General features: G+C 31.8%; 1 protein-coding gene across 2 annotated transcripts in view; it reads left to right on the plus strand.

The window, feature by feature from the left end:
* The window catches only part of LOC134711386 (E3 ubiquitin-protein ligase TRIM9-like), a 57,192-nt gene extending 48,875 nt beyond the window's left edge, over positions 1–8,317 (plus strand). For both annotated transcript variants that reach the window (XM_063571947.1, XM_063571948.1), the window contains one exon: positions 4,207–8,317. In XM_063571947.1, the coding sequence (XP_063428017.1) occupies positions 4,207–4,505 (299 nt within the window). In that variant the 3' untranslated portion in view covers positions 4,506–8,317. The remainder of the gene's footprint in view (positions 1–4,206) is intronic.
* The last annotated feature ends 6,883 nt before the right edge of the window (positions 8,318–15,200 follow it).

Raw genomic sequence — 15,200 nt, forward strand, 5'->3', positions numbered from 1 at the left:
CTAAATGCATTTTTACATAATTGCATAGATGAAATTCGTAATACGATTGATTCTGGCACTTCTGTCAAAGTGTCAATTAGTTCTTTATTGATGATATAAAGTTTTATCTTTCATGTCATGAATATGAAAGATAAGTGTAGCTCGTTTAAGAATTGAAAGCAGTCTTTTTGTTTTTTCATTTCCTTGGATGAAAAGCATTAACGGAATTCCATTTTTAAGAATAAACTTGAAATATGAAAGAAAAGTGCAGCTCGTTTAAGAATTTAATTCATCTTTTTGTTTTTTCATTTCCTTGGATGAAAAGAATTAATGGAATTCCAGTTTTTAGAATAAACTTGAAATATGAAAGAACAGTGCATCTCATTTAAGAACTGAATGTGTCTTTTTGTTTTTTCATTTTCTTGGAAGAAAAGCATTAATGAAATTCCAATATTTTTGTGTAAACTTGAAATATGAAAGAAAAGTGCAGCTCATTTAAGAATTGAATGAGTCGTTTTGTATTTTCATTTCCTTGGATGAAAAGCATTAACAGAATTCCATTTTTTAACAAAAAGATTGAAATATGAAAGAAAAGTGCAGCTCGTTTAAGAATTGAATGAGATTTTTTGCTTTTTCATTTCCTTGGATGAAAAGCATTAACAAAATTCCAATTTTTTAGAGTAAACTTGAAATGTGCAGTTCATTTAAGAATTGAAAGTATCTTTTTTTGTTTTTTATTTTTTTTCAGGATAAAAAGCATTAAATGAATTCCATTTTTTAGAAAACCATTTGGAAGTGCATTTTACTAAAAATTTGCATTTTATCAAAGCTTTTTGCAACTCTTTGAATGTCAGAAAAAGATGAATGCTATTTGGATGAATATGTTTCAAATTAACAATCATTGGACTTAACAGAACACCATTAAATAGAAGTGCAAACAAACATTTTCAAAAATAGTTTATGTTATCTTAGCACCATCATAAGGAACATGAATAGGTCGTCTATTGCTGTTCAATTACAATTATAGCATTCAATTTTAATAATTGAAGACTATTTAGATACATGTAGTACCCTTTTTAAAACATATATAGTACCATGATGCTAAAATTCCCCGTGGAAAACACTGCTTCTGAATTTCTTCTTGAGTTGATAAAAAAAAAATTATAATCAGGCTACAATGGCATATTAATGGGGTCCTCCTTACATTTACCACATATAAATGACCATGTGATAACGTGCAAAGTGCCCTGCATCACCTTTGTACACCCTTTACCACATAATCTCAACAGCACCAAAATTAGCCTATGTTGTTGTTTCTTTAAATATTTTCTTACACTCCATACACTGTATGCACAAATATCCTGCACGAATCATCTGTTTCTATATGGTAGTTCAAAGTATCCATCAAGAGTGTAATACTTATGTTTGATAAACAGCTTGTATTATCTTTTATGAAAACCCAATATTTTTTAAAGATTTACAGCTGATTTCCCAATGCATGTAAAGCAATAGTTTTATAATCTTGCTTGCTTTGTTTGTATATTGTAAAATTGTAATTGGGATAACCTCCTGGCTCCAATCAAATTTAAATATAATATATACAGGTTAAAATATGTCTATATATGTTGTTTGAAGATGTCAATGTTAATTACAAAGTTTGAATAAACATTTATACAAAAAAAGCAAGCAAGTCTACCCAAGTTTTATTCTTCAAGCATTAGGAAATTAGCTGTAATGAAATACCATTGCTCATTTGCATTGTACAATATTTGGTCTCAAGGACCTGTTATGTGAAATGAATTTCTGAAATGCACAAATGGTCCATAAATTAAAGTTCAGTATCTTTAAATTTTATTAAAGTACTCTTTTATATATAGATTGAATATGAAATATTTCAACCATATATCATGTTTCCTTTACTGTTTTAATTATATCGCAATTAAGTTTTGAAAGATCGTGAGATTTATAAAATAAATATACCAAAACTTTTCCCCATCTGCTCACAATCCTAAAGACAAAAGTTGAGAATAAATAGTTTTCTTTATTCTTCCTTTAAAGTTAAGAGATTAAATGCATTGAGTTCATTTTACCATAAAATGAATAGAACATTTCAAAGGATTCGTACAAGATTTGTTTTATTTCTCCTTTTTGTGTTGGTATTATAGTTGCTTTATTCACGCTATTGCCGAGTTCTGCCGTTGATTTTTAATAACCACAGAGGTTGAACATGTAAAATACATTTCATCACATCATTAAAGTTACGTAATTCTAACGACTGTTGTTACGCAAGTAATTAGCACCTCAAATACTTGAACAAGAATCAAATCAAGCTATAACCGTACAGTTGTAAATGTACATCGGAAAATCGAAAGATAAAATTGCTGATTATGCTGTCCATACAAGGGTTTGGTATAGAAATTATACATTCTAGATAAGATTTCATATTTTATTTCTCTGTTTACTTCTTTCATCTGTTAGTGTTGACATTTTATCTTCTTGTTTTATTTCTGAAGCAATTTATTGGTATTTAAAATATCAAATATTATCTCTCTGATAAGTATTAAAAAGATTTTTGTTGATGATTGCAATCATTGTTTTTATTTCAACAAGAAATGAAGTCTGACAATAGAGTAATAAAACTGCAGTTGGGATTTCATTTCAGGAAATGGAATGATAAACTTAAAGTTTGTTGGTATTACCAAAGAGGGAAGGAAGGGTTATGAAAATGCATAAGTTGTAAATCTGCACAGACATTTCATTGACTGAAAGAAAAATAACAAAAAGACCAGGGTTGGGCATGATATTACTGACAAAAGTAATTGATTGATTATTTTTAAAAAAAATAACAACATTTTATAGACACAATTATTAGGTTGATCAAGGTATTTATAGTGGAAATTTGGAATTTTGCAAAAACATCATGAAGAGTTCAAAAGTCAAACAACAGTCCATTAAAACATTACAAGAAAAGGATAGATTGGGCAACAGAAAAAAACCACTAAAATCTACCCAGGTGTACTGGAAGAGAAAACATAATCATTTCCTTCACCAATAATAAGGTCCTGTTTTATTTCAACTTTATAATCATTTTTAGAAAGTTTTTGATTACCGAACCCTGTGGTTCGATATATATTTACTTGAAATAATTCTATACAGAAAAAAATCTGGATTTTGATAGTTAAAAATGTTCAATAACTCTGTGGAATCTTAACCTTTAAAATGTTTCAAATTATGACTTGTGATACCAGTAATTCATTTATTGCAGTTTTATGCTACTTTCAATACATAGTTTAATTTTAGTAATGAAAGTTCACATATGCATTTCAGATGGGAGTATTATATTCTGGCTGAGATTAGATATTTATTTGTTTGTTTATTTCTTTCATATGTTTATCAAGATATTTTATTTTATTTTCATGGTTTAATATATTTTTTGACTGCTATGTATTACTGTTTTGAGTATCAATTATAAAAATGTGGGTGTTTCATTGTAGCATTTTGCAGACATATATAAATCGCTGATACATTTTATTAATAACATTTTAAGCTGACTAGGCTAAAAAGTGGCTAATAAAAACACATTTCTATTTACCTAAAGGTAATGTAAATTCTAAAATAGAAGTTTCACAGACATAGATTGACGAAATTATTGAATAAATTTAACCAGACAGACTTTGTTAAGATTAGTAAATAATCAAAAACACCCTTTTAAGGTTAAGGTTATCTGTAATAACATAATACAGACATATATAGATTGATTATGTTACTATATAAATTTTTGCTGACTGGACTTGGCTGAATTTACTGGATAACACTTCAGTTTAAGTATAGAAAATCTCAGTTGCTACTATCACTAGTACATTCAGATGGTGATTTTAATATGGTACCTGAAATTTGGTATCACTTGCTATCTTTTCTAGATAGACTGTATATTTTGTAGATGTTTTAACCTTGTTCATTGATTTGAAAATTATGGAGTTTTCTCCAAAATCAGAGTGGATTCTTCTTCTATGGCTGTAATATTTTGCTTTCTGATTGCTTCTACCAATTTGTGTCTAGATATTTGTATAATAGGTATCCTTAATTGATTTGCTGAACTTGCAATTCACAATTTTATCATGGATACAAATGTCGACTCTTACTATTTCAATCTCCACAAACAGATAATGTTATGTACACTTGCATGCCACAAAAATAACTTTTCATCATATTTTTATTATTTTGCAGGTAAGGATGACAAAGCTTGGAGTATGTATATCGACGACAGTAGAAGTTGGTTCCTACATAACGATGAACATCGGAACCGAACTGATGGAGGTATACAACGCGGAAGTGTCATCGGTATTTTATTGAACCTTGAAAAACATTTGATGTGTTATTATGTGGATGAACAGCCACATGGACCAATCGCATTTAATGATCTCCGTGGGGTATTTTTCCCAGCAGTCAGTATTAACAGAAATGTTCAAGTGACACTCAGGACAGGTTTAGCCCCACCACCTGAATGTGAAACCGAAGATGAATGAGTTTAAAAAAAAGGGAGATAATTTGTCTGTGATGTTGTTATTTATGACTTTATACTTTTAAGAATGGTCTTATGGTGGCAGCATAATTTATATAATGAAGATTCATAATGAAAAATACAAAGCATTCTGGGAAATATTTTTGAATGCTTATATCAAAATGTTCAACAGCATTGTAAACCATGGAAATTCAACCATAGTGTAATTTGATTTTCTTGGTGAATGTGAGATGAAACTAACAAGAGTCTCTTACTTAGAAATATCAGAAATAAATTTTCAAAGTTACAGAAATTGTAATTGGATCATCAGATATTTATACAAAAAATGAAAAATATATGACAATTTAACAACAATTATGTTCGAAAGTTTGTACATGTAGTACCAGAATAGTAACATTATTTCATTTCATTTTTTTTAAAAGGATTTTTATTCTATCAGTATTATAAAACCATCATTCATATAAACTATGAGGTTGTGAATTATACAAATATTCATCACAGTCATTTTTGGTGCCATATAAGTTGTTTTTTAACAGTTGCAATATTTTTTATTAGAACTTAGGCCAGACTTTTTTTATTATCTGTTTAACGAGATCCGCCGACTCAACATTGTCCGATTTCAGAATAAAAATAAAAGTAGGGCTTCCTACTTTTATTTTTATTTTTTCCGCCGACTGTTACGAAATCCTCAAAAAAAAATAAAAGTACGAGTTCGGGTCTGCGATTATTAATTTATCTCTTGTCGCATGGTCAAACAAAACGGCGACTTCCGGGAAGGGACCGTTTTTTTTACATTAAACTTTAAGTCCGATCACTAGAGAGAAGTTCGTGTTCACTCAAATTTGTTAAGTGTAATAGAGATGAGACAATCGGGGTCATGTTGTCCAATGAGTTACCGGAAGATGTTGGCATCAGCCGCATTATAACAAACGAGGCAGATGTTGAACCTGACATGCCGGTCAACGTTTTGGAAGAGTTCGGATTTATATTTTGAAGTAGTATCGTAGTATGCATATTAAAATAGTATCAAAGATATCAATTAAAATCAATAATGCTTTTTGAATCTTGTGTATGGATGGGACCAAATCATTTGAAAAACCACTTTTTTTATTCACGTTCACCCCCTTTCACTTCCGCACCCTACAGTACACGTTTGCACCCTACACAGGGATAAAACTTAGGAAACTCAAGCTGGTAGCCCAGACCAAATTATTCCTAAATGATGTTTGTATTTTGAACTAAATTTTATCAAAATTTTAGTAGCCCAGCTCAAAATCTAGAGGTCTGTTTTCTTCCATTGTTCTTCTATTTTGATAAATTCTTAAAAAAAAAAAAAAAGGTCACTTAGATTAGGTTTTATTTATTTTTAGTGTCGACTGGACCAATTTTGCACTTTTATTTTTTTTTTTTATTTCGTCCCCTCGACCCTATTTTTTTACAAATTTTCTCGTTAAACAGATAATAAAAAAAGTCTGGCCTTAATGTTCAACTTATGGTATACATCAGTCATCATATTTGCATGTGGTTGCTACATCATAATTACAATACTGGGGCATTTGGAATTGATCTTCAAGTCAAAATAAGTTGGAAGCCATCTGAAATTTTTCATACATGGTTTAATTTACAGCCAACAATATATAAGAGAAAATGCATTTTTATGTCATTCTTTTTCCAATTTTCAAGAAACTTCAATTTTTTAAAATATTGTTATCAAATTTTAGCTTGTTGAAAAATAAATTATCAAATATTTTTAAAGCCCCTGAACACAAAAACTTGTAGAACAAAATTGTTTTTATACCAGAGTAACATTTCTGGTGTTAATACTCATGTGCTACAATTAATTTGGTTGTTATGCTGCTAGGTATAGTCCATTGATTGTGTTTTGTATTGCTTTTGACGGTGTGAGTTGTCTGTATTTTGCCAGTGCAATGTATTTATTATGACTTTTTGTCTTGCCTGTGACAAAAGTAATGAAAGGCAAGACGTAGGTGTAGCTTTTCCAGCAGCAAATTTGAGTTAATTAGAAGTCCATCAGATTGGGATTTTTTTTCCTGAATTTTCTGTTGACAGGCAAGACATATCTCTGTGTCAACAGGATATTGTTTTATACACAGCTGATATAGTACCTTGTTTGTGAGAATCTTTTATTGATCTGCAGGGTGATTATCCATCTAATATTCTTTTCTGAATTTTTCTGTAAACAGGCAAGACATATCTCTGTGTCCACAATTTATTGTTTTATAACTTATACAATACCTTGTTTGTTAGAATCTTTTATTGATCTGATTTACATGTATATTTTGTTTTAATGACATATTAATGTTAGAAAACTCATCTATAGGGTAAAAGAGATTTATTCATGATTACATGACATTTTATCAAAGGAAATGGACTTACTTCAAACTGCGTTATAATTAATACTTAAATGTAGATTTATACGAAATCACAATTATTTTCGAATTACATGAAAGCCTGGAGATTTGTACAGGAAACTAGATTTTTCATATAAAATGCATGTTTTGAATTTCAATGAAGTTTGATATTGACTTTATAATTGGATAGGAACATGATAAAACAATTGCTTATTGTATAACTATCAGAAAAAAATTGAATTACTGACACTCTACATGGGATCCTGAGAAATCATATCCTATTCAAGATTAACCAGGCGTTGATTCACTTATGTCTATACTTTTTAAATTGAATGGTTAAATTCAGACTCATTTGAGAGACTATTAAAAATTTGTGGTTGAATTTTCAATTTTGAAAAAATGCATGATAATACATATCACTTGTTTAATGCCCATAGTTCTTAATTACGAAGATATCAGAGTTTCAAGGAATTTGAGAGTTACAGTATTACAATATAAATCACTATATAAGATCATATCAGTGTAAAACCTATTTTGCAATTTTTTATGACAAACTTTTACTTTGAAAATTAGCTGAACTGACATGCGCTAATAGAATTTTTATCAAAAGTTAGACAAGTAAAGTAAAATTTTTGCTGCCAGACATGAATGGAGACCTCAACTGATCTCAATTGACTTTCAAACAGTCAAAACAAATGAAATCCATGAAGACAATCAGCTTCATTTAACATTCAGGGAATTCATTCATGAACATTTTTAACTCATTAATTAAGGTTTGCATTTTATTTCATGATAATTTGCTAATGTCAAGGGCATTGTAATTATTGCTATTTTCCATCTGAAAGCCACACAAAAATATACAACAAATTTTCCTGTTTTGTTGCTGTCTTCTTGACTAGATCTTCTTTTCATAATATTAAAACACATCAGCAAATGGAAATTTTTAACGACATTGACTGGCTATACAGCCCTTGCTGGGTGATAAGCATTTTATACTTTTTAGCCTGATTATGTCATATGATCATATATTTATGTTTTTATAGTGAAAATATGTTGTTGGGTTGATGTCTCTTAGACACCTACCTCTTATTTCCTTATATTTTTCTTTAATTGATTAATGTGCAATAAAATGTGATACAGTCCTTTAAACTGTATTGATAATGCTTTAAAGTTCTTATGTCTGATTTTTTACCAGTAATGTAGCTACTTAATACAGCATTGCTGATTCTATCAAAGGAATCGAATAGCATTTATATTTTTATTGAGCAATTGCAAACTAGCAAATTGTTAATGGCTTTTTAGTTTTACTGTTTGTTTTGACAGTTATTTAAGAAATCTATACATAACATGTGAATTGGATATCAACACAGTATAATTATGGCATGTGAAACAGTATAATGCTGTAATTGAATATTTATTATAGAAATAAAACTTCTTAAATTGATATCTGTTTTTCATCAAAGTTTATCATGAGTATTGCCTGGAATTTATAAATTGATTGGACGAAAATGTAAATTCTGCAACATTCTTTTCCCCAGAACCAACTATAGAAGACACACATTAGTGCAGGCAGTTATAAATAAGGTATTTTTGATCGGACAACCCACTGAGACATGGAAACCTCGTGTTATTTTCTCTGGAAATTTATGGTAGCTAGGGCCTTTTCATGTTCTCTGGAAATATTATGGTAGCCAGGCCCATGTTATGCTCTATGTATTGATTATAATAGCCTAGCCCATGTAATGTTCTGTGGAAAGCTTATGATTGCCAGGCCCTTGACATTTACTTTAGAAAGATTATTATAGCCAGGTCATGCCGTTTTCTCTATAAAGATTATGGTAGCCTGTCATCTTTTTGGAAAGATTAAGGTAGCCTTGCCTATGCCATGTTCTTTGGGAAGATCATGGTAGCCAGACCCATCTTATATTATCTAGAAAGATAATGATAGCAAGGTCCATTTATGTTCGGTAGAGAGGTAATGGTAGCAAGGTGCATCTTATGTTCTCTAGAAAGATAATGATAGCAAGGTCCATCTTATGTTCGGTAGAGAGGTAATGGTAGCAAGGTCCATCTTATGTTCGGTAGAGAGGTAATGGTAGCAAGGTCCATCTTATGTTCTCAAGAAAGATAATGGTAACAAGGTCCATCTTATGTTCGGTAGAGAGGTAATGGTAGCAAGGTGCATCTTATGTTCTCTAGAAAGATAATGATAGCAAGGTCCATCTTATGTTCGGTAGAGAGGTAATGGTAGCAAGGTCCATCTTATGTTCGGTAGAGAGGTAATGGTAGCAAGGTCCATCTTATGTTCTCAAGAAAGATAATGGTAACAAGGTCCATCTTATGTTCGGTAGAGAGGTAATGGTAGCAAGGTCCATCTTATGTTCGGTAGAGAGGTAATGGTAGCAAGGTCCATCTTTTGTTCTCTAGAAAGGAAATGGTAGCAAGGTCCATCTTTTGTTCTCTAGAAAGATAATAGTAGCAAGGTCCATCTTATGTTCTCTAGAAAGATAATAGTAGCAAGGTCCATCTTATGTTCTCTAGAAAGATAATAGTAGCAAGGTCCATCTTATGTTCTCTAGAAAGATAATAGTAGCAAGGTCCAGCTTATGTTCTCTAGAAAGATAATAGTAGCAAGGTGCATCTTATGTTCTCTAGAAAGGAAATGGTAGCAAGGTCCATCTTATGTTCTCTAGAAAGATAATAGTAGCAAGGTCCATCTTATGTTCTCTAGAAAGATAATAGTAGTAAGGTCCATCTTATGTTCTCTAGAAAGATAATAGTAGCAAGGTCCATCTTATGTTCTCTAGAAAGATAATAGTAGCAAGGTCCATCTTATGTTCTCTAGAAAGATAATAGTAGCAAGGTCCATCTTATGTTCTCTAGAAAGATAATAGTAGCAAGGTCCATCTTATGTTCTCTAGAAAGATAATAGTAGCAAGGTCCATCTTATGTTCTCTAGAAAGGTAATGGTAGCAAGGTCCATCTTTTGTTCTCTAGAAAGGAAATGGTAACAAGGTCCATCTCATGTTCTCTAGAAAGATAATAGTAGCAAGGTCCATCTTATGTTCTCTAGAAAGGTAATGGTAGCAAGGTCCATCTTTTGTTCTCTAGAAAGGAAATGGTAGCAAGGTCCATCTTATGTTCTCTAGAAAGATAATAGTAGCAAGGTCCATCTTATGTTCTCTAGAAAGATAATAGTAGCAAGGTCCATCTTATGTTCTCTAGAAAGATAATGGTAACAGGGTCCATCTTATGTTCTCTAGAAAGATAATAGTAGCAAGGTCCATCTTATGTTCTCTAGAAAGGAAATGGTAGCAAGGTCCATCTTATGTTCTCTAGAAAGGAAATGGTAGCAAGGTCCATCTTATGTTCTCTAGAAAGATAATAGTAGCAAGGTCCATCTTATGTTCTCTAGAAAGATAATAGTAGCAAGGTCCATCTTATGTTCTCTAGAAAGGAAATGGTAGCAAGGTCCATCTTTTGTTCTCTAGAAAGATAATGGTAACAAGGTCCATCTTATGTTCGCTAGAAAGGTAATGGTAGCAAGGTGCATCTTATGTTCTCTAGAAAGGTAATGGTAGCAAGGTGCATCTTATGTTCTCTAGAAAGGTAACGATAACAAGGTCCATCTTATGTTCGGTAGAAAGGTAATGGTAACAAGGTCCATCTTATGTTCTCTTGAAAGATAATAGTAACAAATAGATATAGGAAGATGTGGTGTGAGTGCCAATGAGACAACTCTCCATCCAAATAACAATTTAAAAAGTAAACCATTATAGGTTAAAGTACGGCCTTCAACACGGAGCCTTGGCTCACACCGAACAACAAGCTATAAAGGGCCCCAACATTACTAGTGTAAAACCATTCAAACGGGAAAACCAACGGTCTAATCTATATAAACAAAACGAGAAACGAGAAACACGTATATATTACATAAACAAACGACAACTACTGTACATCAGATTCCTGACTTAGGACAGGTGCAAACATTTGCAGCGGGATTAAACGTTTTAATGGATCCAAACCTTCTCCCTTTTTCTGAACAATAGCATAACATCACAACATAGAAAAACATACAATAAAGTCCATTTTATGTTCCCTGGAGCGATTGTGGTAGCTGGCCCATGTTATGTTCTCTGGAAAGGTCATGGTAGCAAGGTCCATGTCATGTTCTCTAGAAAGATAATGATAGCCAGGCCCATATCGTGTTCATCTTGAAAGATTATGGTAACCAGACCCATATAATGTTCTTTTGAAGAATTTGCCATGTTGTCCATTCAGGTTATGCTAGCCAGGCCTATATCATGTCTCGAAACATGGTAGCCAGGCCCATGCCATGTTTTCTATACAGATTATGGTAACCAGGCCCATGACATGTTTTCTATACAGATTATGGTAGCCAGGGCCATGACATGGCATCTCTAAAGATTGTGGTAGTCAGGCCTATTACATGTTCTTTATACACATTACGGTAGTTATGTTCTCTGGAAAGATTTCAGTTGTCCGGCCCATTTCATGTTGCAACTAAAGATAATGGTAGCCATGCCAATGACATGTTCTTTATAATGATTTGGGGAATCAGGAAATAAAGATAATGGTAAATAGGCCCGTTTCATGTTCTTAATTAAGATTATGGTAGCCAGGCCAATGTCATGTTCTCAATAAAGATAATATGGTAGCCAGGGCCGTGATATAATCTTTTGAAAGATTCTATTTACAAAATTAGTTTTGTGTTCTATGAAAGACTGTATTGATAGTTATATGAGCAGTGTCATGTGATTGTCCTTCTTAAATATTCTTGTAACCGTGGCAATGTCATGTTCTCTTGAAAGATTCTAGTGACTACGAGAGTACCATGTTCTCTGAAAAGATTTCAGCATTCTTAACTTTGTGAAGATCATTTCAAAAACTAAAGTAATCAGAATTATTCCTACTAAGATAACACAATTTACGGCATTCATGATAATTCATGACAGGATACGATGAACTTTTAATTGGGGAAACTACTTCGAATTCTATGGAATAGATCATCCTTTTCTCTGTATCCTCAATCCACTATAATAAGTACTTCGAATACTATGAAATATATCATCCTTTTTTCTGTATCTTTAATCCTCCAGGATGAGTACTTCGAAATCTATAGAATACATCATCCTTTTCTCTGTATCTTCAATCCTCCAGGATAAGTACTTCGAATTCTATGGAATATATCATCATTTTTCTGTATCTTTAATCCTCCAGGATAAGTACTTAGAAATCTATGGAATACATCATCCTTTTTTCTGTATCTTTAATCCTCCAGGATAAGTACTTCGAAATCTATAGAATACACCATCCTTTTCTCTGTATCTTCAATCCTCAAGGATATGTACTTCGAATTCTACGGAATATATCATCCTTTTCTCTGTATCTTCAATCCTCCAGGATAAGTACTTCGAATTCTATGGAATATATCATCATTTTTCTGTATCTTTAATCCTCCAGGATAAGTACTTAGAAATCTATGGAATACATCATCCTTTTTTCTGTATCTTTAATCCTCCAGGATAAGTACTTCGAAATCTATAGAATACACCATCCTTTTCTCTGTATCTTCAATCCTCAAGGATATGTACTTCGAATTCTACGGAATATATCATCCTTTTCTCTGTATCTTCAATCCACTAGAATAAGTACTTCGAATACTATGAAATATATCATCCTTTTTTCTGTATCTTTAATCCTCCGGGATAAGTACTTCGAAATCTATAGAATACATCATCATTTTCTCTGTATCTTCAATCCACTAGAATAAGTACTTCGAATACTATGAAATATATCATCCTTTTCTCTGTATCTTCAATCCTCAAGGATAAGTACTTCAAATTCTACGGAATATATCATCCTTTTCTCTGTATCTTTAATCCTCCAGGATAAGTACTTCGAATACTATGAAATATATCATCCTTTTCTCTGTATCTTCAATCCTCAAGGATATGTACTTCGAATACTATGAAATATATCATCCTTTTTTCTGTATCTTTAATCCTCCAGGATGAGTACTTCGAAATCTATAGAATACATCATCCTTTTTTCTGTATCTTTAATCCTCCGGGATAAGTACTTCGAAATCTATAGAATACACCATCCTTTTCTCTGTATCTTCAATCCTCAAGGATAAGTACTTCGAATTCTATGGAATATATCATCATTTTTCTGTATCTTTAATCCTCCAGGATAAGTACTTAGAAATCTATGGAATACATCATCCTTTTTTCTGTATCTTTAATCCTCCGGGATAAGTACTTCGAAATCTATAGAATACACCATCCTTTTCTCTGTATCTTCAATCCTCAAGGATAAGTACTTCGAATTCTACGGAATATATCATCCTTTTCTCTGTATCTTCAATCCACTAGAATAAGTACTTCGAATACTATGAAATATATCATCCTTTTTTCTGTATCTTTAATCCTCCGGGATAAGTACTTCGAAATCTATAGAATACATCATCCTTTTCTCTGTATCTTCAATCCTCAAGGATAAGTACTTCAAATTCTACGGAATATATCATCCTTTTCTCTGTATCTTTAATCCTCCAGGATAAGTACTTCGAATTCTACGGAATTTATCATCCTTTTATCTGTATCTTTAATCCTCCAGGATAAGTACTTCGAATTCTATGGAATATTTTATCCTTTTCTCTGTATCTTTAATCCTCGATGATAAGTACTTCGAATTCTAGTGAATATATCATCCTATCTCTGTATCTTTAATCCACCAGGATAAGTCCTTCGAATTCTATGGAATATATCATACTTTTCTCTGTATCTTCAACCCTCCTGAATTAGAACAGACCTTCAGTTTATATAGAACTGGTGCTCTAATAATGTATAGTGCGATATATCCCTGATCATGTTAATGCATCACGATAAAGGACAAAGATCTAGGACATACTAAAGCCCCAAAATATCTAAATCAAGCTAATGCACCAAATCTTAAGATCAGGATATTGAACATAATATCTGGATCCGGATAATGCACGAAAGAGGGACGAAAGATACCAGAGGGACAGTCAGACTCATAAATATCATACCATATGACTCATATGTCATAAATAAACTCACAACATATCCAAATCATATTATGCAAAATATCAAGATCAAAGTAATTTCCAAAATAAGTAGATATTGCCCAAAATATCCAGTTTAGGATAATGCAAAAATATCTAGATCAGTAGACTGCACATATTTGCTGTGTTTGGCAAAACTTTTAGGAATTTTGGTCCTCAATGCTCTTCAACTTCCTACTTTATTTGGCCTTTTTAACTTTTTTGATTCGATCGTCACTGATGAGTCTTTTGTAGACGAAACGCGCGTCTGGCGTATATACTAAATTTAGTCCTGGTATCTATGATGAGTTTATTTATAAAGACAATGTGCAAACTATCTAAACCCAGAATAATGCACAAACTACCTGTATCTAGATCAGAATATTGTACAAACTATCTAGGTCGGGATATTGCATATAATATATACATGAGAAAAATGCATGAAATATCAAGTTCAGTTAAAGCACAAAATATCAAGAAATAACATCTGAAGAAAAAAAGATGTATTGACAGTCAACAATACACTTTCACATATGGATCGGAGTTCCTTCAGACACTTGTCAAAAAACAAGAAGATCAAAGAAGTCAGATTATTTAATTTTACTTTCAGATATACTGATAATATTCTTTCCATTAACAATCCGAATTTTTCTGATTGGCTTCCATTTATATATCCCCCCAGAACTAGAAATTAAATGAATAATAGACACGGATTCCTCCACCTCATTTTTATACTTCTACTTCGAATTTGACATACACAGTTATCTCAGTACCAGAATTTATGACAAATGAGACGATTTTAATTTTTGAAATTATCAATTCCCCCCACCTTAGTGGCAATATACCAACTTCACCTGAATATGGGATATTTATTCTCCAACTTATTCGACTTCAAGACCTTGCAGCATCTACTCATCACGTTTTTTTGCTGTGTTTTATCATTGTAATTTGCCTTTTTATTAAGGATTTTCCGTTTTGAATTTTCCTCGGAGTTCAGTATATTTTTGTGAATTTACTTTTAACACCAACAGCAGCAATTGATCGAACCTTTAACGAACAAACTTCAAAACAGCAATATTGCAATAAATCAGATTTTAAGTTATAAAAAAAAAAAACGAACAAACTTCGTATTTGATAAAAAAAAAAAAAGGAAGTATTTAAGTTTTGTTACTTAGTCCGACATAATGTTTTATAGTACACATTTTTTTCATTGTTTCAAACAACAAAACAAAACAAA

Source organism: Mytilus trossulus, chromosome 3, assembly GCF_036588685.1.
Source record: "Mytilus trossulus isolate FHL-02 chromosome 3, PNRI_Mtr1.1.1.hap1, whole genome shotgun sequence".
Classification (NCBI taxonomy): Eukaryota; Metazoa; Mollusca; class Bivalvia; order Mytilida; family Mytilidae; genus Mytilus; species Mytilus trossulus.